Source organism: Mugil cephalus, chromosome 16, assembly GCF_022458985.1.
Source record: "Mugil cephalus isolate CIBA_MC_2020 chromosome 16, CIBA_Mcephalus_1.1, whole genome shotgun sequence".
Taxonomy (NCBI): domain Eukaryota; kingdom Metazoa; phylum Chordata; class Actinopteri; order Mugiliformes; family Mugilidae; genus Mugil; species Mugil cephalus.
Window position 1 is genome coordinate 6,749,323 of NC_061785.1, and position 27,436 is coordinate 6,776,758.

The 27,436-nt window shown below is 42.3% G+C and overlaps 1 protein-coding gene across 3 annotated transcripts in view; it reads right to left on the bottom strand.

Annotated features, from left to right (window-relative positions):
• The window catches only part of LOC125021993 (testican-2-like), a 47,171-nt gene extending 24,401 nt beyond the window's left edge, over positions 1–22,770 (bottom strand). Inside the window, exons 1-2 of one of the 3 annotated variants that reach the window (XM_047608229.1) lie at positions 22,178–22,671; positions 434–442 (exon numbers count right to left, since the gene is read on the bottom strand). In XM_047608229.1, the coding sequence (XP_047464185.1) occupies positions 434–442; positions 22,178–22,354 (186 nt within the window). In that variant the 5' untranslated portion in view covers positions 22,355–22,671. Of the gene's footprint in view, positions 1–433; positions 443–22,177 lie in introns of all 3 variants that reach the window. The other 2 variants (XM_047608227.1, XM_047608230.1) reach the window with 2 other exon arrangements.
• Between the last annotated feature and the right edge of the window lie 4,666 nt (positions 22,771–27,436).

The following is a 27,436-nucleotide window of genomic DNA, read 5'->3' on the forward strand; positions in this document are numbered from 1 at the left end:
TCGGGTCTGTTCAGTTTAGCTCGGCCTTATTCTGCTCAGGGGACACAAAGACTGAGCTCTCAAGTCAAGCTGAACAAGTATAGCCGAAGGCAGCTTAAACACTGTGCACAGGCCGAGGAGTTAAAGGCATAGTTTTTATGTTTATTTTTTCCTGTACGGAAATACACAAGTTAAAAAGAAGAAAAAAGAAAAAGAAAGAAATTCTATTTATGCTGCGGATATTATTAGTGATACTAAAGATAATCTCATCCAAGGCAGCAGTTTGTATTTGTCAGGTGATTTTATGTTACGTTATTGTATTGTTTTTTTTTTTTTTCGTGCTCTAACCACAATGAGCTCTTAATCCTGGAGCAGGTGACACCAATGGCCTAAAAGAAACGTCATGGGCAAAAACAGACAGTGCATTGTGCAAATTCACAAAAGAGACACTAACCTCGACTTCCTGTTGCAATGACAAGCGGCAGCGAGGGAGAAAGAAAAGAGAGAGCCATTGTTAGAGATTAATAAAGGGAGGAAAAAAAACACTTTACAGTTTTCATTTGTGCCTTCATTCAGCCTTGCAAAGAGTGGGTTGGTTTATTACATTTACGGCAGCAGTTAAACTGTCAGCCCTTAATGCACGCTGATTGCAAATACATGCCTTAGTCTCGCTCCTCTCGGGGGACAACACAAGACATTCACAGAGGATTATGAGCGCCTATTAAGCGAGGATGATCAGCTGCCACTTCTGTGAGCTGGCAGGGGTCCCGATCACTAAGGGGCGCCCATTCTCTGGCTGTGTTTACAAGCCGGTGCCAAACGCCAGCTTCCTGCCAGCTCAGAAGTTGCGGATAAGCCATGACATACCGCATCAGCCTTGAAAAAATAAAAAATTAAAACACAGGCAAATTGTTGGGAATCGTCAAAGTCAACAGATGTGATTTAGATGTCGGGGGCTTTTTATAGCTGCGGCTCGCACATAGGCACACATTTACTAAGCGTGGCACTGACAACACAGACAGATATAGCGTCTGTAAAGTACAACCTTGAGTTAACAGGGGGGGTTGACTGCTTTCCTTTCATTCCATTTCACCGCCTTGGCTTTGGTCCAAGGGCATTACACATCAATACCCACCGCAACCTCTCCCTGTGTGCTTTATCATTCAGCCAGAGAAATATAGCACTGCATGGTTTATTTTGGCAACTCAACTCAGCAAATACACCTAATTCTCTCACGCGCACCTACACGCACCTGTATACTTAACGGCGCCGTGACAGAATCCTAATATATCACTACGGATGATTTACAGGCCTCACAGGGACAAGACGCAAAGCGAGAGAAAGGCTTTGAAAGGGCGAGAATTCATCACCGAGGCCGCAGCAGAACTTCACCTCGGAGACAGTTTCTTAGAGGTAAATATTTTTTTCACTTTCGGGTGCAGCATATATATATATATATATATATGTATATATATATATATATGGGAGGATTTCTGCAATGCGTCATACACGGAAAGACTTTTAACATATTAAAATGTCTCCTTTTTTTTTCGCATCTGTGTCTCCTCGTGGCATTTTAAAGGGTTATGGCTGAATCACAGAGAGAGACTTCAAGTTCAGCTTAAAGAGAGCAAAAATAATTGCTAAGCCTTTAAATCAAAGTGGAATGTCACAAACGCCCCTCCTCATCAAAGACTGTGAGAGCACGCCGTGCATCAGATGTACTGTAACGACCACTTATTTAATTATTTGCAGAGCTTCTGCAATTACCCAGCCTCACAGTGCAGCCAGGACCATGTCCTACAGGCTGGAGTGCTTATCTTCTCCTAGCAGCAGTGTGACAGCAAGGACACCAAGCTGAGGCTGCACTTAGTCCTTCACCAAGGTTGGGAGCTAATGCTGCCCCGCTGAATCCTGGCCAGACCGCTGCTACACTTCACAGCAAGCCCAGACACGGAGGAGGGAAGGAGGGAGGGAGATCGGGGAGCAGGGAGGGGTATGATATTCATGGTGGCGGCCCCCTGAGATATGTGATTCATATCACACACACCACCCCTGTGCCATTTGTCAACAAGGCCGTAATGCAGCCAGTGTAAAACAGAGCCAGGAGGCTAATGGAGCTTGACTATCCAGATGCAGCGACTGCTCCTCCCGGGCTGCTCGCTGGTATTAGGCTGACAGCGTTCGGCGGCAAGCCTGACTGCGCTTTTCTACAGTTAACGTCTACCTCACCTCACCTAAGCCCCGTGTGCTTAGGCAGGGGGGGGCGGCAGAAATACCAGAAAAAACCCTGAACTGCCCGATCCCAACGTCGCTTAATGTCCAGAGCACGAGGCGCTGATACAGGAAGCATCCCGAGCCTTTATGACAATGGCACGTACTAAGCTGAAATTTGGATTTTTACACCAATTAACTGCATGAGGAGGTGCATAATGCTCCAGCACTAAATTCGCTATTGACAAGCAGTGATTTATTTAGACTGTGCTATAATTTAACGCAGCCATTCTCAAATATGCTACAATTTCCTTGAAGGCTTATTAAAGTATTCTGATATTACGAGCAATGATGGGGCTTTAGAGTACGAGCCTGCAACAATATCGACAGTACGGATGATGTTAGAAAGACTATAAAAGTATGATTGGGTTGAAGTGAGCATCGATTACCTCCCTCGTTACACACAATACAAACGTAATGCAACAGCCCATCTCCTCCTACGTCAAGAGCGCACTACTTTCTGTATGAAAACTTAACTTTCTTTCTCTATTTATTGTTTATTAGGATTTCCATTAGCACCAAGTGGTCACTAGTCTTCCAGGGGTCCACACAACAAGTTCAGCAATGAAAACAAACAAAAGTTGAAATTATATTACATTACAAAAACTCAGAAAACTCATAACACATTCAACAAATAAGTAAAGTCACAGTATAATCAAACAACAATAACCAACATAGTCTTTGTCTTGGCACCACCACATTTTTTCTGTAATATGTTATGTGTATTTTTTAATTGTGCAAAAATAAAAACTAACTAACTAAGCCTGTGGTCACTTGTCGAGTGTTATGTCCATGGCAAAAACCTGAAAATCATCAAAAGACAATAATTTATCCTCTACATTTAGTCATGATAACTATGCACGTAGGAGCAATGGAGAACTATTCTGGCTGCTCTATTCTGTGCAATTTGAAGACTTTTAAGATGTTTCTGAGCTGCACTTGACCAAATAATTGGGCGACATAAGAGGGCAATAATCCAAATGTGACAAGTGATTGAATAATTGTTCATAGCGGAACCACTGAACTGTTGTCGAAACACATGATGAGAAAGGTCAAAATACGACTAAAAATGTCCATCATCACATTGACATTTTGAAGGCTAAAGAGCAAAAACAGCTTACATAAAACACGTGCGAGCTATAATTGCTGCAAGAAAAGTTTGAGCTGAAAGGTGTGAATATGGTGGAAACTCACAACAAAAGCAACAAAATAAACGCTAAACAGCTGTGAGAATCATAGGATCTTTTGCTAGAACATCAACATTTATCTGCCTTAAAACTGTACAAATGACGTCCTTTTTGCATTGAAAGTACTAGTTCAGAGTCGTGCTATGAGCCTTCACTTATAGGATTTGTATATTTTGGGACTTTCAGTGACCATCTTTGGCAAAGTATTAGTTTTAGTATTAGCAGATTGACCCTTTGCACGTGACGTTATGTTCCACCCCCAAAACAAGCAGGCGTACTATAGTTCAGGAGATTTTATGTGGGAGCAGACGTCTCCGATGCTTTACATGTACAGTGGCCTCACACAACGGTTACATTCTTCTTCAAAGAAACCCATGGTTTCACTTGGGTCTCAGACAGAGCCCAACTATGATGGACCTGAAATTACGGGTCGTACAGGCACTGTTTTACTCGATAGCTGTAGCACCACCAAATGCTAGGTAGATGGCAAGACTGTGTAGTCGATTTGAGTTTGATGGCATCCCAAGGAAACAGGTTAAAGCACATACAGCTAGCTAGCCCTTCACAGGACTGGTTATGCATAACACATTATGTTATGCCAGCAGCGGCTAGCTAATGCATAGCTATAATGCTGACATTATAGCTATGTCTTCACTTTGCCATTATGCTAAGGTGACTAGATTTCTGAAATTAAATCCAGGGATATTTACAACTCGATTATCAAGATGAAATGTCTGTAATGTCAACAGCAGCGCAACTGGCTACCGTAATGGTTCTAGTTTGTGCGCAACATTTATTTTCTCATTCATAAAACCCTAATATCGGGGACATTTTAGCTGGGGGACAGGTCAACCAAAATGGGAACTGTCCCCAGAAATTGTGGACATCTGGTCATTTTACATTATGAGGTATATCCCTCTGCTGTTAGCATTCGTTAACCCAACTAGCTAAAAAGAACTGATCAGTATCCAGACTTTTATATGGTATTAGACCAGCACCTGTATGGGGACAGTCTGCTTGTGGCATAGCAGTACAGATCATGAGAACTGAACTTCATTCGTTGGAAGAAGGTATGGGTCAGTAGCTAACCCTGCTATCGCTATCTTATGCTAATACTGCGGTTTGTGGCATCCTACCAGCTGACTCACTTCACACAACTCCACGATATTATTCTGACTATTGGTAGGCATTTTAAATTTAAAACAGAATAGCTACGCATCCATATCTCATCATCCAATACTCAGTGTTTGGTGACACTTGTCTTGAAAGGCGATTATGAGCCATTTGTAATGTTTACATGAGTGTATTCACTGCTCCTGTATTAGAGGTCAAGAGCTAGTTACAGGCGATGCCCTGCAGCACTGACACTTTTACACAAAATCCGTCTCCAAAGAGAAAATGAAACGAGAAACTCTGAGGCACTCGGAGCGCGACCTGACTACGGCTCGGCAGAGAAGCGCTCACAGAGTGAAAAGAAATGTCACAGTGGAAATTTGCATCTCCTCGCCCTGCTGCAGCGATCCATCACGTGCATGCCGCCTGCTTGCTCCGTCCCTGCAGCTCATCCGTCCCCGTAATGTGACACGGCTGGTACAGTTTAGTTGTACAAGATGAACTGAATCCTGACATTAGAACCACATGTTACACCTCCATCAAGAGAATTACATCTGGTGAACAGACATGAGAGCTGTATGCATTTTCTGTAATTGCAACAAAATGCCACACTGCTCCTTTAAATATACTTCTTAGCAAAATCTATTACCTCCTCTAAAGTCCACTAATTCAAACATCAGAAGGTGCCTTAAAATGCAGATTTTACTGAAATCTGGACAAATATCATGTTTGAGTGAAGACCAAAATCTGAAAGCTGCAGCATGTGTTCTCTGATGACAAATTTGTTTGTTGAAGCGCCCAAATATGGAGCTACAGGAGCGACTTTAAAAAATAAATAAAAAATTGCTTCAAAGTGCTTCAAATTTCTACTTTGTCTCCTGAAGACTTCAACCACTTCTTACTCAACTTGGACTGGCCAACTGAAACAGCAACGCCATCCAGACGTTTATGGCCTATTTGACAAAGTAACCTGGCAACCTGCGGCTAAATGCTGATGACAAGTGCCAGACCCAGTTCATCCCGAACGTTTTAATGGCATTTAGCTTTTATGTAGTGTAACATGATTAGCTCAAATATCCATAACCCAGTGATCATATTCAAAGGCATAAGAAGCTTAGATCAAATGTGTTCTCTAAAAGCCATGGCTGCAATCTACCAATTAGCGTGCTTGTCCACACCAATCAGGCGTAACATTATGACCACCTTCCTAATATTGTGTAGGTCTCCCTTGTGCCTCTAAAACAGTCAGTGTGTTTACATGCAGAGCTTAATCGAGCTATGCTCAAAATTCGACTTTCTCACTACAGCCCTTGTCCCAGTTTACATGCAGCGCAAGAAAATCGAATAACTGTTCTCCTCTTCCACACTAGGTGGCGATACGTGTATTGGCGCACACGCATTATCCGATGAAAACTCTGATTCATCGCATTATCTGGGTGTCTCAATCGGACAATGAGAATGAGAATGATTTTAATCGGAGTAACGTGTTTACACGCACTTAAGTTCTCCTGTTACAGTCCCATTAAGGCAATAATTCGTTTTTTTTCACGTGCATGTAAACGCACTGAGAGAACAGACATGGGTTTTCTGAGGGTGTCCTGTGGTGTCTGAGTAGGGGTCTTTGGGCCCTATGGGTGGAGGGGAAGGTACTTGATCAGTTTGGGATTTACTGAGTTTCGAGGCCAAGTCAACACCCTGTGCTGTTTTTCATGTTTTTTTTAGTTGTTACTACAAGGTTTTTGTGTCTGTGTCAGTGCATCCTGCTGGGGACTGGTGTTGCCATCAAGGAGTGTGATTGCTATGAGGTGGAGGGTGCCTGGTCTGGTCTAGGTGGGTGGTACATGCTTAAGTAACATCCACACGAATGAACGCCAGGTCCAAAAGTTTCCCAGCAGAACATCATCGTCATTTACTTCTCCTGTCAGTGGTCATATTGTTATGCCTGATCGGTGTATTTTGATTTTAAGAAATATTTCTAAAGTTTACCCATGTTGCTGAAGTCCAACTCACACGCCATCATCATTCACACACACGCATTAAGAAGTTCAGTTAAGGAACTCTACTCTTCAGATAAAATCTCAAACTCTCAGGGCAATAACTGCGTGCTTCATCCCCTGCAATATTCCTTATTGATATTCTGAAGACGGTATTTGCAGTGAAGACATCACTTAAGCGTCGGGATATGAGATAGAGGTTAAATGATGATCTGGACATTTTGCATTTCCCCCAGTTGTCATTTATCCAGCTTCACGGAGTCATTTACTCTGCCGCTGACTGGATAAACACAGGCTGATGGATGGACTGGTGGTCCGGGTCATGTCTGTAATGAAAGGAGACCATCAAAGAGGTTTTCCTCTGCTGATTGCTCCACTGCGAGCTGAGGCTGTGTCATCCTATCAGATCACTGAGGTGTGTCTGCCTGTCTGACTGGTGGGACATTGTCAGCTCATCATTCCTCCAGCCGTCATTTGCACAGTAATGTGCTTTTCCTGATTAATGCGGCCGAATTAGGTTCGTCTCCCTGCCTCCTTTGAATCCCTGCGAAAGGGCACACGGGCAGAGGCTGTCGTGAATCCGCATTCCACCCTCCGTCTCTCTGTAGTTACCGGGGAGCAGCGGGAGAGCATCTTGTCTTTGCCGTGTCATTATGGCGCCTCAATTCAGCACGCTGGGGCCTAAGTGGTGGAGGTAATGTCTCGTTCTGTTTGTACCCTGCCGTCTTTGAAAGCGACGGAGAATGGGAGAGACACTAATGGCGCAGACCCACCACAGATTGAAACACTTAGAAATGCATTAGAGTGTTCCAAAATGATGCCGTGTGTCTTTTGGCCTCGAACTCGCCGGCTCTGGAGTGGCAAAATATTGTATTGTCACTCCAACATGAGGCAGAAATCACGCAGTAACGGCTATTTCCACATCTCCTCTGACCCCGACTCATGTGGTTTCTACAGTGGCGTGGTAAAAATTACTCGGTTTACTCTTACCGAAGCGTGACAGGTCACACATTTCTAGACCACATTCACTCCGGCGGACGCTGATGTGATCTATGGCGGCATTACAGCCGGGGTCGTGATTACATAGCATGTATACGAAAGTGACGTGAGGTTTTTCATCACACTCCAAAGACAAAGTAAGAAATCCACAGAGAAAAATGGTGGGGGTGTCTGGATTGCAACAAAACACCACAGAGCATTATGGGATTAAGTCGCAGCCCCGCAGCAGAGAGCTGGATCAAATTGATCATCTGAGCTGGAGTGCTCGGGGGCCTGCAGGCGAAGGACGCATGTTGTTTCACAAGGTAAGACGCCTGCCTGCAATGCAGTACAGTATGGAGCAGCACAATCTGCAGCCATCCCTGCACACTCTCTTTTCCTGAGCCGCGAAGAAGCCGACTGCCAAGCGTGCATCCATCTGAAACATTTGCATCGTGCTGAAATGCAGGAGTAATCGGGCTGACTGAGGAGATCAGCCCTTGCAGACGAAGGCAGATCATTTGACAGACTGGTAATGTCTTTTTTTTTTTTTCATGGAGGCACAGACTCGTTTATTTGAAGTTAAGGCTTATTTCAACCTGAAACAGGAGTCTTAAATCATTAAGACCGTCTGACGAGATGTTTTTCCAGCTGCCGTCGGCTAATAACGCCAGATTTCAGGAAGTTTCATCACGGAAAATAAACCTTTTCTTCTCAGGAGCCCTTCAGCTGTGGTCTCCAATAACTGATTAAGTGACACATCAAACGGCAGCCGGGCTCACTTTGCTCTAGTCCACGGTCAAATCAAGGCATTGCATGCTCTGAGAGATGCAGTAATTGGAGAGGAGGCGAACGGTGCAGATGCAGAAAAATGGATTCCGTTGGACCCCACTGCTGAGCCAAGCAGAACCCTGGAACGACGGAGACTCCGCAGCATCTTATCGTCCCCCCTCCACCCCATTTGCAAAACAAAGAAGCCAAAGGAGAAGAGCCTTCAGGTTGAGCTCCACACAGATTCCCCCGAGAGCTTGGAGCTTATGCGGGGCCGTCTTTACTGTGCTGAGCTATGCTGCTTCTGCATACAATATTAGCAGAAAACCCTATAATAAGACAAGACGAAGCATGTGGCTTCACGGGAGCAAAAATATCCAAAGCCAGTGGGCTATTTTCACTTTGGAGTAGCTAGACTCATCACTATCGATCCGCAAACACAAAAAAAGTTATCAGCATACATAAATAGATGAATGAGCTTAAATCTTGTTTGCCGTTGGCACACTAACCTTGCCGAGGGAATTTAAATCAATATCCAATGTGGGAGAGGCTAAGAAAATAAATTCCACTCCAATAAACTCTGACAAATTGACTTTTGTTTTGCCAAGAAAAAAAAAACAGCCCCTGCAGGTTTTCCAATTAAAATGCAAGTTATCCACATGAATCCCGTTGTTACATCGCATATGTTAGAAAGTTTGCAGGTATAATGTGGACCTTTTGCGTCCCAACGCAATGTCAACTAAATGTTGAGGTGTCTAAGGCTGCTTTCTAATTTTTCTTCGTAAACAATATGTAAATGTTCTGCCTGACCCATAAAGCCCGAGGACCTTTTTCGGATTCTGTTATTCTAGGATGTTGCAGCCTGTTTTTATACAGGCTATACATATCTGCAGCTCATAGTATGCAGCACATGAGCTGTCTGTTCTGTGTGTTCAGGTCAAAAATATAGATTTGATTGTTGGAATTAGTGAAGCCATCAGAAACTAGTCAGAATCGACAAGATTTTCATCACGTTACAGCCAACTTTATGAAAGCTTCAAGTTGTGTAACCTCTAGTTCAAATATTAGTGATGTTGAGACAGATGAAGGAAAAAATAAGAAAAGCCGTCTTTTCCCCCTTTGGTGCCTTGTTAACTTCCATTTCTCTTCTTGTTCACTGGTTCCCTAAGATGAGCAGGTAATCCCTTGAGTGTCCAAACACTACAGACAGGGAAGTTGAAGAACTTGAATTTCTATAGTGCCTTTCAAGGTACCCAAGGTGCTTTACATAAGCGTAGGGAACGGATAGGGGAAGGAGGTGTGAAGACAAACAGACAGAGGGAAGGCCAACTAAGGCCACGTTCATATGTACCAAAACAATTTTTTTTTGCTCCAGTTTTCCTTGGCGTTGTTTTAAGAATTTCTCCGTAAGTGTCGATCCGATGCAAACCGCATCTAGTTGTAGAAAGGCCGTAGTACATATCCAAGGCCTATGCGAGGTGCTGCTACTGCTACAGAGGCAGAGCATGCTCATCAACCCTGCACGCCACATACAAACATATAGTCCGTAATCCCTTTTAAGTCGTTGTAGTGGTGAAGCAACAATATATATTGCCCTAGCCACCCAACAAGGGTCAAAACCTGATGCGACACTGTCACAAGCCTGTAGTACACCATTATTGTTGTTGTTATGGGACGTGGGGGTCTAGATTGGCAAGGGGTGAGGCGATATGTGTAAATGTGGCCTAAGAATAAAGGGGACAGGCCATGGTGAAAAGATTGGTCTTCAGAGATGATTTGAAGGTGTCCAGGGTCAGGGCATTGCGGATATCGGTCGGAACGTAGGGAGGGAAGGAGTTCCATGGGGTTGGTGTGGCCACACTGAAGGCTGTATCCCTGAAGCTCTTCAGCCTGGTGCGGGGGATGAATCAGGGGTTCGGTTAGTGGTAAAGATGCGTGACGCATCGCAAAAAACTTGGCCACAGATGCTCACCAACCGGCCGACGCAGGCAAACGTCTGACTGTCCGCTTGTTGCGCCAGATCCTTTACCAACAACCATCAGCGATCATAAAACTGGAGATATTTTAAATGAACTGGAAAAAGCTCCACTGGCATTGGGCCAGAGTACATCCTGGATAGGTCGCCAGACCCTCATCAACAGTCACATGCCTACAGCCAATGCAGAATCACCTAATTGGTCTTCGGACTGTGGGAGGAAGCTGCATCGCCTGGAGGAAACCCACACAAGGAAAACATGCCACCAAGCTTTTTCAGAGGTCTGAATAAGGTTAACATGCACCATCCTGCAGCTGTAAATTCTCACTAGCGTGCCAAATGTGTATTAATGTGCAGCTGAAAATAGTCCCCGACAAACACACCGTGAACTCCTGTCTGAGTTATGTTCATTATAAACTACAGTGCCCAGCTGTTTTTGGAGCACAACAGAGAGTTATTAAGAGAAGGAACTCATTATTTTTAATTTATAGCCTCCAGTAAGAACCTATTGATTTGGAGATGAAAACCACAGACGGGTTAAGTGTGAATCAGCTCCCTTTACATGTCATTATTAAATGACATAAATTCTTTAACCACCGTGCCTGCTGCTTAAATTAATTAGGATTCCAGTGACAAGTCCGGAGCTTGTTTTTTTTGTTTTTTTTTATTACAACTGTCAGACACATGAGTTGAGAAACCAGCGGCGTGCTTAGGAGAAGATAATGATGATAAGCGTCCCAGTTAAAATGCGGCATGAGACAGCTCACAGGGGTAGCTAAGTTAAATATGCTAGCTGGCTGATTACATTTAATTCCTCCCGTCTGCCGTGGCAATGAGAACAAATTGGGTTGTTGTGGCTGCTGATAATTCTAATCTCCTGCAGTGGCAGTGGGATATTACAGTAAAACTGGGAGGCACATTGAGATGTCACGTTATGGCTTTGGAGGGACTATATCACGCACAAATGAGATTCTGCTGGGTTCTTTCAACTGAGAAAAAAGCTATTAGTGCTTTAGCTCGCCGCCCTATCCCTGCTTTATGATTTGCTTGATTAAGGTCATTTCAATATGACTTTGTAGTGTGTATCCATTACCCTGCCAGCGCGGCAAATTAACAGTCCCCGACTCTGTCGCTCTCCCACACACACGCACACACACACAAACAAATATATCCACCACATGCCACACATACTAAATGCAGCTTGTTCACAGACAGGATCGCAGTCCTTTCAAAGCATGTCCTTGACACCTCCCTCGTGCTGTGTTAGTATAGAGAGAGGAGGCTCGGCTTTCCCTGCCTGCTCCTCCTCCGTACGAACCCCGGGGACTGTCGGGCCTGTCTCGTCCGACACGAAACTCAAACACGCAGAAGACAATAAAAGAAGCCCGATTCTCCCCAGGCAAGAGCATGTCCTCAAAGTTTCTGCAGCCGCCTGGCCTAATTGTACAGTACTTGCCCCGCTGTTTCAACAGTGAGTGATTCGTGGCCCGAAGCGAAGCATCTATCAATGCCAGGTTGAACCCGAGCACCCTGCATTATTACACCTATTGTTACAGAATATAAGAGACACGCCTGCTTTCGCTCGGTCCGTGCGTTTAGCAGAGCTCGGCCCCAGACGATTCCAAACAATAACGGCGGCCGCAAACGCGCATCTATCAAAAAATATCAAAAACACCTGAGTCACAAAATGTATTCGGCGCAGCTCCTTTCTGCAGCCTCGTAACATTTCCACCTGACTGGGACATGCACGGCTGTGTTTGCAGGCTTTTATTTTTTTTTTTTCCCCTCTCAGGTTTAATCATTCCTACTGAAATAACAGGTCCCCGTGGCTGCTGCTCCATAATCGCAGGTAAAGCATCTGCTAAAGTGTTTAATCCGTGAACAACAACAATAAAGGTCGATGCAGGGAAAACAGATAAACAGAATTTCCAGGAGACAATAAATACAGGTGGCGTTCTTATCGCCGCGCTCCTCGTGTCTGCAGTGACGTATATGTTTTATTTTATTTCGCCAACCTGCGAAATACACTTCAGCCACAGTGAGTGTTTCTTTGTTTTTTAACAGACCGCGTAACAGTTCTGAGTTATATCACATTTCTTATCATACTCGGGATATGACATTTAACAACATAAACAACAACATTTCACTTCCTTTGTGGGGTAAAAGCACAATTCTGGTTTCTGAAAACTGGAATAAGGGCTTAAATTTACATAAGCAAACATAAAACCGGCTTGTAACATCAATCCACGGGTTTTAATGAGCCTGGATCTCGCATAAATATTCAGGTCTGCCTGCGCAGATTTTTTTTTTTCAGACTGGCACCGGTTAAATGGTCCAAAGGACTTTAAACGGCTGTAAGCACACATTCCTTTTAATTAGGCTGCATTATTTGTCTGCTTTTTAGTCAGGCTACCAGCATGGCTGCAGGGATTTTAATGACTGAAATAGCTTGACATGTTGCATGAATTCTAATAAGTTTGTAAAGGTGAAGCTCCTTTAAAGATTCCTATACTTTTCTTTAAGTCACATGGTGAGATTGAATTTGTGATTTTGAATGAAGCGTCACGACAATTACTGAACTGATCGCAGGGACGGATTGTAAATAATAAAAACCCAACCATTAGCTGTATACCAATATAGACTCGCAGGAATCGATGATGTTGTCAAAAAACATCTGGATTGATGCCGGGTGTGCCTCCTTGCCTGCCGTGAGGGAAGACAGGCACACATTTATCGTGTGCAGCCTGCAGCAAGGCGTAGAGGAGCTTCACCGGCACAGAGACAACTCTCAGGCAGATGCCACTATAAATAATGCATGAACAACAGAGCCAGAGGAAGAACCTTGGAACAGCTAATTATTCAGGCCGACATTTCAGCAACTCACAGAGAAGTTAAAAAAGATTGAATTCGGGCCGTCACTGCTGCTCCCGGTGTGTGTGTTAACACGCTGATGTAGTAGGCGCAGCCAGACTCCATTATGAAACGCATTAATCTACATGCAGTGTCCTATCACAACAAGAGGCTTCCTTGTACTCGGCCACGACGGGAGGCAGGAAAGAGATTTTGTATTTTTTTGGGGGGCAATCTGTGGACTTATGAAAAAGATATTTTGAGCAGCTGTTGAGCTTCTCTCAGTGTTTATTTGATTTTTTAATTATTTTTTTCTCGCGCAAATTCCCCTGTCTGACGAGGAGAGTTCTTTCCACTCAATTAAGAGTCACCCACGCTTGTGTTCGGAAGCCAACAGTATCTCCTTTCTTCTCTTTTTCCAGGAGAATTATACACAACCCTTTCTAAAAAACACGTGCATGGCAATGACAAAACAAGAACTACTTCTTTCATTATGATCCTATTAGTGTGCGAAATCCCACCAATGGTTGATGCAATAGACTGATCTCCAGCTCATTTAACTGTTATGATTTCGACCGGCGCTCCGATCATTCCCTTTAAACTGGAAATAGGCCTCATTATCATATTTTCTACAACTGCATACCGTCTTCTTACTCTAATTTTTCATATCCGTAATTACACTGGCTGTTAGCGCCGGAGCATGAATCCTGTGGGAGGCTAATAAATGGCTGAGGTTGATGAGAGGAGCAGCGAAACCTCCACAGCTGGTGGCGCCGTGTCTTTGAGCTAAGTGAAGGAGCGTCGTGTTTGCTGTTCATCTGCAGGAAAAAAAAAATAAATAAAGCAAACATAAAAGAAACACAAGGTGAACCCAGGTCTTGCATCCATCATAGAGTCCTCACACAAGAGCAGGATCAGTTTACCGGGTCACTGTCATCGTCTCATTCAAAGCACCGTGCGATACCGAGTGACTCTAACTCATGGATGAAGGATCGGGTTGCTTGTCAGAGCTCAATAAGTGGTCAATTTGTGGCTTACGCGACACATTAGCAGGATACAGGGAGATGATTTAAATGTTAAAATGTTTATTTAAAAAAAAAGAATCTATTAGTGTGTCCTTTGGTCTAAACGTTGTGTGAGAATGGCTCATAAAGGTATATAGTTGTGGTAAGTAGCACTGCAGCAATTGAGATGAGATACTTAGAAATATAAGCTGTCAAAATCATTAAACTACTAATGATTAGTACTTTTTTAAATTACTATTGTGGGTCTATTGTGAGAAGAAGAATATATGCTAACAGTAAATGTCTTGGCAAAAAAATGCATGTGTCCGTATCAATAAAAGGAATACATTAGATTTAGTGTAAACTTCGCTTTAAGAAACTATATTTCTGTCATCTGATGTCACTTGCTTTGTAAAGGTGAATGGTTGTAAAGCAGCTTCAAACAAAACAGTGTAAATACAAATGTCATATGCTTTCCATATTTAAGGTTTGTTCTTAGTAGAGCTTAACACAGTCAAAGCTATTAATGCACACATAAAATACCGTATTAACAAAGGTAAGGTTATGATAAAAGGGGTCACTTAAACAAACTTTAGGTTATTAGTTTAAATAATAAACATTAGGAAAATCCTTTTTTTTTTGTCCATTAACAGTGGCCGAAATTATATGTAAAGTAATAAAATATATATCGTTAGTTACTAAACTATTCACTGAAGTAAAACAAATAGACATGTTGACTGTTTTTCTGTCTTGTAACTGAAATTTCTGGACAAAATATGCAATTTAAAGACAATTTCAATGTAAAGAGCTCAGTAAAGCAGTAGCTATACAGCGCTATCATCATGCTAACATGTCATAATCAATGTCTCAAAATCTACGGGTTTCATTATTTCACATTTATACACATTCAGCACATGTTAGAATGCTAACTAACTATAGAGACGTCGCTGCCACCGAGGGCAACAACATTTTACAATTTAGATGCTGTTAAAGCCTATTTTTCAAACTAATTCTGCTGATCTCCATGTTCACCTGTCACTTTCTTCCACCCAGTGGCCGTAACCACGGAGACTTTGCTGGCTGTGACTTCAAAGTGCATACACTGACATGGATAAACATATCTTACACTGTATCTTACACCATAGCATCATTATCGCTTTAAGGATATAAGCTGGAGACTCCGTCTAGCAGAACGAACCATCAGAAACCACCTCCCCAACTTGCGGGACGTTTATACAAAATGCTGCAGGTTAAGGGCCAAGAAGATCCTGACACAGACGAGCCTCCTCAGACACTGTCTCTGCTCCCTGCTGCCATCAGGTTGGCATCTCCTCTGTCGGAGGACAAAGACTGAGAGGCTGAAGAAGAGTTTCTATCCCAACGCCAACCGTCTGCTCAACTCTGAGCCTTAACTGGACTCAAACACCACTACAATACTACGTTTTATTAACACAGCTGCTTTAAAACATGATATGGTTATCTTGTGTGATGTATTTCTACTGTAGTAACATTACCTTTTTACTACTGGCTACAGGTACAAAAATACATTTCACTGTGGATTGTACTATGTATAACTGTGCACGTGACAAATATCAAATATCTAAGCGTCATAACGTTAGCCTTTAGCTCAAAGCTTGGTAGCATAGCAAACGCTTCAAAAATGTTGCTTCTCAGCTGTACTTTATATTATTTGGTGTAATTAGCAAATGTTAGCATGCTAGCACGCTAAACATGGGTTAGCATATTCACTGGCATGTTAGCACTGTAATTTTAAGATAGCTTAGAGTGAGATTTTTTAATAATAATAATAATAATAATAATAATAATAATAATAATAATAATAAAATAAGTGACGAAATGATTACCAGATCACGGACTTCCACTTCCAGTTCACCTTTGACGGTTAGGGCGCGCCTATTTCACCTGGCAACGACAAATACTGCTTTCTAATTGGCTGATTGGCCGCTGATATTTTCTGATTGGTCGCTGATTTAAGCAGAGCAGCCGGTCTTCATCTATTCATAGACCACTCTTTTAAAGTACATGTGCGGCGAGTTTTATAATTTTCCGGCGTGAGAAATGTCATGTGTGTCATGAGAACTTATTGAAATGCGTGTTAAGAGTCTTGTTAATGAGCTTAGCTTTTAGCTAAGCTCACTGCTTTGTAAAAAAGAATCCTCACAAAGCCATCAACCTAGCTGTTAACAAGCAATTTAAACAGGTATTGCATTTCCACTTAATTTGATTGTAGCTGCATCATAGTTCCTGAATTCACTGACTAATCGATTTATTTTTTGATTCTTATCATTCAAAATCACTAATCACAAAGCTAAAATGTCTTATTTTGTCGTTGTATGATATATGACAATGAAAAGTAGAAATTGCTCACAAATGAAAAGCAGGAAATAGGATTTAAGCAGTTTTTGTCACTATATTCTGCATTTTTTAAAAGTTATAAATAATAAATGGATTTTTTTTGTAGCCGTGCAGAGACTTTTAAACTTTTTTCTTGTGCTCCCTTTCTGCAGACAGAGCGCCATGAATATTGAGGCGGTAGATTTAAGCACGCTGAGAGGCTTGGGTGAAATTTAAGGAACCACTCATTGTTATCTAATTATTGCATTTATCACTGTCCTAAATCGAATTAATTTGTAGCCACCAGAAGGGCTTGATGATTACTCGTATTTTGCCTCACCGTGGTGATCTTAACAACCAAAAAGAAACCCGAGGAGCCATTTACTTGAAAAACACGTTGCAGTTTTCCCTCATTAAAACCGTAGCTGGCTCTGGAGCAGGTGCAATCCTTAAGCAGCCCTCTGTGGTTGGCTGAAAAGCTGCACGGCGCCTTAATGAGGTCCCTCTCTGCACTGCTCAGAGAGGTGGGGGAATCTGGCCGGGAATGAACAGCAGAGTATTGTTCACATGAACGGTGGCCTGAGCTCCCACTGAGCAGATTCACCCAAACGCAGCAGAATGTAAAGTGGCACTCGTGTTGTGACGAATAAACACATCAAGTGGTCAAAGACGTGTTTTTTTTTCTTTTTTTTCTAATAGATGCAATCAGCTAATTACAGCCATGCTTAGGTTGTGGGCCGTGCATTTATAACCCGCTTTGTGTGGGTGAATTCAGTGTAAAGGTAATCCTCACCGGCTGACTTGACGTCTTGATATGTGCAGCGTGACATTATTACAGCGTCAGCGCTGATGTCTGTCTTAATGGAGCTTGTGTAACGCGCTATATAACCTGCTGTGGATTATACTGACACCTCCTGCCTCTGCAGCTGTTGCGCTTATTGTGCTTCTTCTCAACGTTTCCTCATTATGCCTCCATGTCAGATAATCATATGTACACTGCTGTACACCGGCCCAATTTAAAGCCTCACTCGTATCAATCACACTCCCACCACTGTGTTTATAAAGCACACACGCTTTATTCATTTAGACGCTGTATCAATATTTGCTGTTTTCACACCTTCTATTCCGCCAAGACAGCTAGTAAACAAATACAACCCCTTCGCATTTCAGATGGTGTAGCTTGCTGCCCGGTACAGCGCAGAAATGAGCAGAACCAGTTCAGCTGTATCAGTATCACATCTCCTGGTGCTGTGGTTCAGCACATTTCCACCTGGACCAGGGATGTGCAATACCGCTTTTTTTCCTTTCGATCCGATACCAAGTAATACCAAGGCCTAATGTCCTGATACTGATACAGATATCGATACTTTTAGATGTCTACTTTTGTATATGAAAATGATGACTTTTACAATGAACATTTGTGAATGTAATTATGAAAAAATGTATTGTATATGTATAGAATTAAATAAGCTGCCACTTCTCTTTAGTAAGAACAATTAAAGACAATCTGAGCAAATCAACTAAAAACATACTCTGTCAAACAAAAAATTAAAATAAGTACAGTCTCTCGGACTTCGATATAGTTCTTTTTGGACCAGACAGAGCGGTCTTCAGGTTAGAATTTGACAGAACCTGAACTTTGACCAAAGGTCTCATTCTACGTTCTCTGTCACTTCCAATTTAAATGTTTTTGTTAAGAAACAACAGCGTGTTGACATGATCTATATGTACATGCCCGTGATGGTCACTGTGATGTACTTTCACTATATACCTGAATATTGCTTTAAGGGCGTCCACCACAGAGGTCTGTCTCTTAACGCTTTTTACTTTTTTAGAATTGATTACAGCTTCGGTGCATTTCTTGGTATCGATATTTTGATGCGAAGATCGATTCTAAAAATACGCACATCCCTATAGACTCATGAGAAGAGGCATGAATAAGCAGGGGTAGCTTTCTAATGCTGGTGCTCTTCCATTCAGAAGGAGATGGAACCGAATCAATACAGCCACATATGATCATGTCACTTCTTTCAGAGAAAAGTCTAACATAAAACAGATCTTTAATACTTGTTGGGAAGAGAAGATGACAGAATTGAAGCCGCTCTTATGTCTGTATGTTAAGTATTTAGCTTGCAGGAGAGGCCTCAACCGAACATGAACCTCCAGGGCTGAATAATAAAGTGGCAAAGACTGCAGTTCCTAAAACGGCCACTTGGGGCTAGCTCCAAAAGTGAGCATAGACAGCAGAAATAAACTGGTGCCAAAACTCAATTTTGGTCACTACTTTAAATGACAGGTGGTTTGCTAGCTCTCTGCTTCTGTATCACATGTCTGCTCCACCTGCTTTTCCATTTTCAAATAACACAACTGATGTTCAGGAATCTTAGGTGGCATGAAGGAGGGTTTGTCTATACTGTTCACTACACACAGACAACTTTCACATCCTTTATGGTTTTATCTCCTTAAGTCACAGCAGATCCATTAAACTTTAATAAGGTTGAGCAACAGATTCGTTTTGTAGTTTCATGTTTAAAAAACTCACTCTGAATTCAACTGCACAAAAGCCCAAATCAATCCAATGAGAGCTCACTACTTTGATAATGATTAGCTGATTAATAACACACTTTACAATCACAACATAGCTTACAATTTAACTGATTATTTAACCTCCTGAGACCCAAAGTTTTGTTTGCAATGCATTTTTCATTTCTCCAAGATATTTGGGATTAGTAGAACCTAAGAAGTATAAAAAACCTCTTAAAACATCCTCTTTGCACAGGAAGTAGTTTTGGGGGAAAACAAATGTTGTGCTGTGCAAAAACAGGATTACAAGCAATTATGTCCCAATGTCCTCAAATGAGTACTTGCTAATTAGAGATGTTGATGCTCGTTATTGATAGAATTTGTTAAATGTGCACGTCATATCAAACTACAAAAGTTAAAGAGCATAAATAAACAAGTTTTAACCGTACGCTTTGATGGAGTTTTGTACCTTCGACACTTTTGTCCCATGATCGGCTTCAGAATGAATTAATATATTGACCCTTTGCTACCACTAGAAAAAAGTGTCCACTTATGAGGACAACAAGTCTAAATGAAGCAGAACAAGTTGCCACAAACCTAAAACTTAATGTCCCCATATGAGGACACAGGGTTTCAGGAGGTTAACATTTGCAGGTTTTAGCTTCTCAAATTGGAGGGTGTGTTTCTTGTCATTGTAAATTCGATATCCTTTGGCTTCTTCACAATGTTCCACAACGTTAACCTAGTTATTACTTAGTAGCTCTTTTTTTTTGTTTGCAGCAGGCCCCTTCAATTACCACAGTTTGTCCCTCAAAATGTTTTGAATTCAGAATCCAGATGCAACTCTGATGGATTGAAGATGCATCTCTACCCAAATTTTTGAAGAAAAAAAAGAAAATCTGATTAAACTTCTGACATTGTGTGTGGAGATGCCAGTAAAGTCTCCAGAGAAAAAGCCCTGTCCCACTCTGTTTAACCCCTCTGTCGGTCAAACACTGATCCAGTCAGACAGGTGAGGCAAACCCCGCCAAACACCAGCAAAAAATGTTCCAATTTCCACAACAACACAAATTTCCAATTCAGTAACTAATTCCCCCGGGGGCTCCGGGACCACTGGACACATTCCTGCATGCCACCAAACACGGTCAAGAGCTTCTCTCTGGTTGGCACTGATAAGAGTATCTGTCTGAGGTGATAGTTGTCAGCAGTGAGATCAAACAACTGTCCGGTTGTCAAGGTAGAGGCTTGGATCTGAGTGTTGCTAACCAACTACTCCTCTGGGATCTCTTGCATCCTGATGCCATGTGTTCTGTCTTTTAGTAGCAGGGAGCTGTCAGTAGCAATGTGGCAAACCCAGCATCCTAGCCTTCTGACTCACTGACATGATCCTGGTTGGTTGTTTTACTATAAAATCACCCCAGTTACTGTAAATAAGAGGGTTGACTTAAGTTTTCAAACACCTCTCAGATTAACACAGTTCAGCAACAGCCCATAAAATGTCAACAGAGCTGACTTCAGCAACATAACTGGGGTAATATTTAAAGGACCCCTGTGTGCGAATGAGTGACATCTAGTGGTGACGCTGCAGAATGCATCCAACTTAATGTCCTTACCTCACCACACCCCTTTCAGACGTGATGATAAAGTCAGTATTTGGTTTGTCCGCCCTGGGCTACTCGCTTACGCTTGAGCTACTTACAAAACAGTTTGCAAAAGAAATCCAATGCAGTGAGATATATAGATTTTAAACTGGGAGGGCAGGGGCAGTATTGTCTTGTAGCCAGTTCAACACAAAAGACACAAGCTAACATAAAACAGCAAACATTAGCGACAGTGTGACGTAAACTGACTACCATCATCCAACCCAGTCTGCCATTTTTTAAAATTCATTTTTAAAAAGCTTTCAAATGTTTGATGACACAAATGAATCCTCACTGCTTTGGTACACAGTTTGAACCAAGGTGCTCCTCTAATCACAATGTTTGCATCAGTATCTTTGTGGGAAATGGTGCAAACGATAATGAGCAGGACCACTTGATGTAATTAGATTTAGAGGAATCTGCAACGCTATGATGAATAGCCTTGATTTAACATGTGCATGATTTGTTGGATTAAAAAACTCCCACGGGATTACTTGATTAATCTTTAAATGGTCTCACAACAGGACTTATTCAGCATCTCCTGCCACAGTATCAGATTTTAGTCAACCATCTGTCACCAGGATCATTAAACTTCATAAAACATTATTGGTTTTTGTAGCATTTCCTTCTTTAACTATATGTATAATTCATCACCTAAAGCAATCAGGCCTTGTCACTGGGATTTATTTGACTTTAAGTTCATAGCTAGTTATATTCTTGGTATTATTTTATATATCATTTACAATTTTATTTTACTGTTACCTGAAAATGTTATTGCCAAATCCCGTTTCTCCTCAAATAATTTCAGCTATAATAAATAAATTTAGGGATCCAGGTGAAGATTCCTACTATGAATTTTTGTCCATTTCCAGTGAATCCTCCCTTCCTTGCATGACTTAACAGAATAAACAGGGCTCAAATGAGAACAATAAAAGCCTATACTTGATCATTTATGTCTGTGATTTGGGGAAAGCACAACTGATGTCTTGCAGTGTCTCTTTTCCTTCAACGCCAAGAAACTCTACAAACCCTACATTTTATGTGCAATACAGGCAGATCAATAAGCACAGGGGAATAGGGGGTATCGGAATATACCCAGAAGGAGATTGGTAACAGCTTTTGAGACTTAAAATTTACTCTTCTTATGAAAGTGAATATAGAACAACTCAAATGAAATCTACAACATTAACCACGTGTATATATTTAAAATGAAAAGCTAATTTGGTATGTCCGACAATAATTCAAGGACAATCAATAAGCGAAACATCGCAAAGAAGAAGAAAAAAATGCCAAAAACGAAAGATGACGCACGGGTGCGCGCACACGCACCACCTGTAATCTTATAAATGTAAAAATCTTCCGTACTATTTCCGTCTTTTTAAGTATTTTCCTTTCTCTCAAACTGATGAAATCGCGCGTATATGTGCACACTTGAGGGGTGACAGTTAACTGTGCGCAAAAAAAAATAAATAAATTAAAAAAAAATCACCTGAGATGCACCAGCACTGATACAACACTGAATAACACCACTCACGTCTCTGAAGCGATTCCAGTGCTTGATCTTACGGCTGTACTGGGAGATGGTTGACAGCCATTGCTCGTCTTCCATGAAATTCCCAGCTTTCCCTGGCTCTTTCCCACTTTTCACGTCCACCTGGAGCGAGACGCCCGCCAGAAGACACAGGCAAGCCACGATTCTCACAGCGACCATGTTGGCTCGGGCAGCTTGGTCTGGGATGTATCCTCCTGTCCCTGTCCCTGTCCCTGTTCCTGCTGCTGCTGCTGCTGCTACTGTCCTCTAGCCAGTGATCCACAAACAAGACTGCTGCTACTGCTGCTGCTGCCTCAACAGACTGAATGGAAACCAGAGGGAAGGAGGAGGTGGGGGGAGTGAAGAGAGAGGGAGGGAGAAAGGGAGTTAAAGGAGAGATTAGATCATGCGCTAATAATTTATTTCTCCCAAATTGATTTAATTATTTCAGCGGTTTTTTGGTTTTTGTTTCTCTTTATTCTTCTTTTTTTTTTTTTTTTTTAGAAGCCCACATACACACTCAGAAATCCTGACGAATGAATCACACAAGTGGAACAGATGTTCATTGTTGTCCTGTTGATCAGTCACATTTAATTCATTCGAATGTGTTCTAATGTTTTTTTTTTGTTTTTTTTTTGTAGGGAGGGAAAGGGGAAAAAAGTGACGTTTCTTGTTTAATATTTTACGCCTTCGATGCTGAATTGAGCACTGCGGCTGAAGCCATCGCTTTAAGATGAAGTGTATCTGGAAAATGCTCTCGAGTCGAGGCTCAATGAGACTCGATTCAGCTGAAATTTAGTCAAATGTCTTTCGGCATTTGCTCATTAGAAGCAGAGAAAGAGAGAGTGACTCATCAGAGGTGTATTACGGTAAAATACGGCTCTTTCTCGGCCAAACGGGGACTTAGAAATAATCTCTGGAACTCATGACTTGTGCAGATTGCATCAAAGAACGAGTTTAATTCAGTAAATTTGGAAACATTCCTTCTAGATTCAACAAATAACTATTATTTCCTAAAGATGTTTTCAAGTCCAGGTTGTGGTTCAGTCCTGTATCCTCAATCCCCATCCCCTACCTGAACCAGGGTCTATATCCCTCTATTGAATAGCAGTAAAAAGGGCTAAAATAATCTCACAGTGGTTTAAAGTCACACGGTTGTGTGGTGGCAGCGTGGTTGGGGGGGTGACTCCAGGACGCTGGAACTCACTGTTAAGCCTTCTTGAGATGTCGTAGGCATACTGCCTACTGCTGTTGGCTAGGCTAGCTAGCTGGTGTCTTCTTGTTGGTTGCTACCAGGTAGCTGACTGCTAATCCTGCTAATGAATTTTCCCAAAGTATTACATTTTGGGAAACTCTTACTCCAAGTCTTACATGCTTACATGCTAAGACCCACTAAAAACAGCTAAGCTAATCTCTCGGTGGTTGGAAGTCACACGGTTGTGCGGTGGCAGCATGGCGGGGGCGGTGACTCAAGGAAATTAAGCCTTCTTGAGGTGACGTTGGCCTAATTTAACGAAACATTGGTGAAAGTAGGTGCCCACTTGAAAACCCCAATGATGTACGGCCCACTACCGCGGGCCAGGCTAGTTAGCTGGTGTCTTCTTGTTGGTTGGCAGCTGACTGCTAGCGTGCTGGTTGGGATTCAGTTGTGTTTTGCCTGAAATCTCAGCACAAGGGATTGTAATATATCATCCTGTGTATTAATGAGTGAAATATCTTGTACAAGGTGTTGGGTAAAGTTAGATTTATGGTTTTGAGTCGGGCATACATACGTCAGAGGTCATACCGTAGCATGACATGGACCTTCCATGATTCCATTAGAGCATAATGCCGACACACCAATGCATAAGTAGGTAGGAAAAGAAACTGGGCTGAGTTAGCAGCTAAGCTAACTCTTCCCTAAGCTAACCAGCTAATTTTTATAGTACTATCTCATAATATTATATTAAGATTCTGATGATAAGAGAGGGATGCATCATGGACAGTGTACAGATACATCAACACACCAACATTATGACCACCTTCCTAATATTGTGTAGGTCTCCAAAACAGTTGTGACTCATCAGAGAATGGACATTGGCCTTGTGAGGGTGTCCTGGCGTGTTGGGTAACAGGATATTGTTAGTGGGAGGCTGTGGGTCCTATGGGTTGAGGGGATGGGGCAGGTCAACATCTTGAGCTGTGCAAGGCATCTCATTATGGCTATGGGGTGGGGGTGTCTGGTCTGGTCTAGCTGAGTGCTACATGTTTGAGTAACATCCATACGAATGAATGTCAGGTCCAAAAGTTTCCCAGCGAAACATTAAATTGTCACAAGATGGTCGATGTTATTTACTTCCCTTATCAGTGGTCATAATGTTATGCCTGAGAAGAGGAGGCTGCCTTATCTTGATGAAATCTTTCATATTTTCATGGAAGATGTGAATTTTTTTTCTCTAACAGCATATAGGGCGTGGTATGTTTGGTAACCACACTTTCTTGCAGTTCTAAGTTTAAAATTAGTCAAATAAACGTCACTATTTTGGCTGCAAATGTGTCTCGGAAAGCTAATAATCCCCCCGATGTGAAGGTATAACTTGTGATTACTTTTAACTTGGCGTTAAATGAAAACTTCAGGTTTCATTCACGATTTGTGCAAATCCCCATGACATGAGCCGATTTGATAATGAAACCTTGAGACTACAAAGCAAAAGAGTCTGTCTTTGTTCTGAACAATGATTGTCTGCACAAAATAAGGTTGGAAAAAAATGTAGGGTTGGACAAAACGGATTTGAAAATGTGTTCCGTTCTCCCTGCAGTTTATTACCCAGAGCTCAGCTGTACCTGCACATCATTTTAGGTCTGCCCACGTTATTCCTGCTGCTTCTTAAACTCTCGGCACCCTCTCTTTTTCGCTCTCCCCTCCTCTGTATTTCATCCCCGTGAAGATAAACTTAATCCAGCCCCTCTGCTCAGATTCATTTAAGTTTAAGGTTACCAATATTCGGCTGAGGCTAAGTAGCCGGGGGCAGGATCACATTTCTGTGATGCTGCTTAACTCGCCAAACTAAATCTGACATTGCTTTAGTTGATGTGGCAATCGCAGGGCTCTGCAGAGCTCCCGAAATGTGAAGCAAGGGCAACGGGAGAAATGTCCCACAGCGACAGCCAGCTGTGCACGTCAGGAAAAACAAGGTGCAGGACAGGATGTGTTAATCAAGAGGTCCTCATTAGTCACGTCGTGATTCGGGATGAATGTGCGACAGATTAACGGTCGTTGCAGCTGGACCGGGTCACTTAGAAGCATTTAAAGGCCGTGTTCTGCTTTGCACCATTAGCTTTTAAAGATTTTCTTTTAGACAGACTTGAGCTGTTACTGGTGAAGCCGGTCTCTGCCGGACTGCAGAAGATAAAAAGTCTCCGGAGGGAATCATGCACGCGCAAGAACAGCAATAGCAAATAGAAAACATGTTGATGAGACTCTCTGATCTGTGTAACATGTTTCAGGGCCTCGGAGGACGGAGCGGAAGGCTGCTGAAGTGGCAGCAAAGTGACCAGGAGCGTTTTTTTACCCATTAATACTGAATTAAGGTCTTCTTACCAAATTAAAGATTTCAGCTGTAATAATGGTCCCTCCGAAGGCCTCTCAATCCTGATGATGAACAACCTCAGATTCTGTGAGGCACCTTTCAACACATATTAGAGCGCTAGTTAAACTCAGGTTTACTGACGGTGAGTAAACGTGCATTTGTTGAAATGATGAGATGCTCAAATTTTCCTGCCGACGGGGGCAATAAATACACATTCATCTTAGGATAGAAAGTGCCAAGTTTTAGCTTTTTATTTGCTCCCTGTGCAGAGCCTCTTGCCCCACTAGGACTGTAAAAGATTTAAATGTTTGTGTGGATAACGGCTGCATCACAGGGTAGTTCAAACAGCGCTTCCTGTTTGCTTATTTATTTAGGACATGCGGGTTGGAACGGTTTCACATTTACAGTACAAAGACACAAGATAAATTATCCAATCCCTGATCTAGAACGCATGTGCTGTAAAATGATCCCCTCCAGATTTGCTCCGCTGCAGGTCAACAACTTCAAACGGACATCTTCGGCAACGAGAAGAACAAGGAGATAATCTGACAAAGATTTCAACATGAAACATTAAACGCAGAGACAAATGCTCTTGAGAGTGTGTAAGAAGTGAGGCAAGAACTCAAAGACACATGAGCACATGTCAAGAACATGACTACCTTCCAAATATTGTGTAGGTCTCCTTTGTGCCTCCAAAACAGTTCTGATGCATCAGAGGAGGAACACGGACCTGTTTTTCTTCTTTTTAGTGGCTGCATCCTGCTGCCATCAAAGAGTACCATTGCTATCGGGTGGGGGTGCCTGGTCTGGTCTAGGTGGGTGGTACATGCTACGTTTCCCAGCAGAACACTGCATTGTCACAAGATGCTCAAGGTTATTCACTTCACCTGCCAGTGGTTTTAATGTTGTGGCTGATCGGTGTATGTGCTTTATCTTTGTGTGAACATTTTTCTAAAGCATCATCACCTAAAACTGTTTGAGAAGTGGATAACACTTCATACATGATTGTGAAAACTTTGCATCTGAATGAATTGCCCCAGGTTTGATCTACGTTAATCTATAAATCACGTTTCGCTTATTTCACTCCGACATTGTGATCGTTTCAGCTGATTTTTCATGCTGATCTGCAGCCGACGACCTCTGTTGCAGCTCATTCGTCCCCCTCTTCCTTCCCTCATTTCCCGTCCGTCTCGACACTTTCCAGACCAGCAGAGGCTGAGAAGTTATTCACGTAAGTGAACACCGGCTTGTGCAGCTGCATCAATCACGGCTACTCTTGTTTCCACCATTTTTCAAGGGTGTAGGAAGACTCTCGCCGACTGATCGACCACCTCTTCAACTTGTAGTAACAAACAATAGCGAGAACTACATGAGCTGAATCACTGAACGAGTCAGATCTCAGTAGCCTAGTTTGACCTGCCAGCTATTTTAATCATAAATCCTTAGTTTACAACCTCTGAGCAAACACAATTAAACTTCTGGGATATTGATTCAGTCAATTCAGTCAGTAAAGGGCGTTGATAATCAGATTCAGCTGCTTTGGTGTCAATGAAAGTAAACAACAGGTGCACTAGAACGGAAGCACAGAGCAACCCCCAAAACAGGAATGGTTTTTCACTAGTTTTCTGTTTGGCGAGGGTCAGTGTCACTACAGGTAGCATGAACCCTACAGACCCTATCACTACGTGACAAG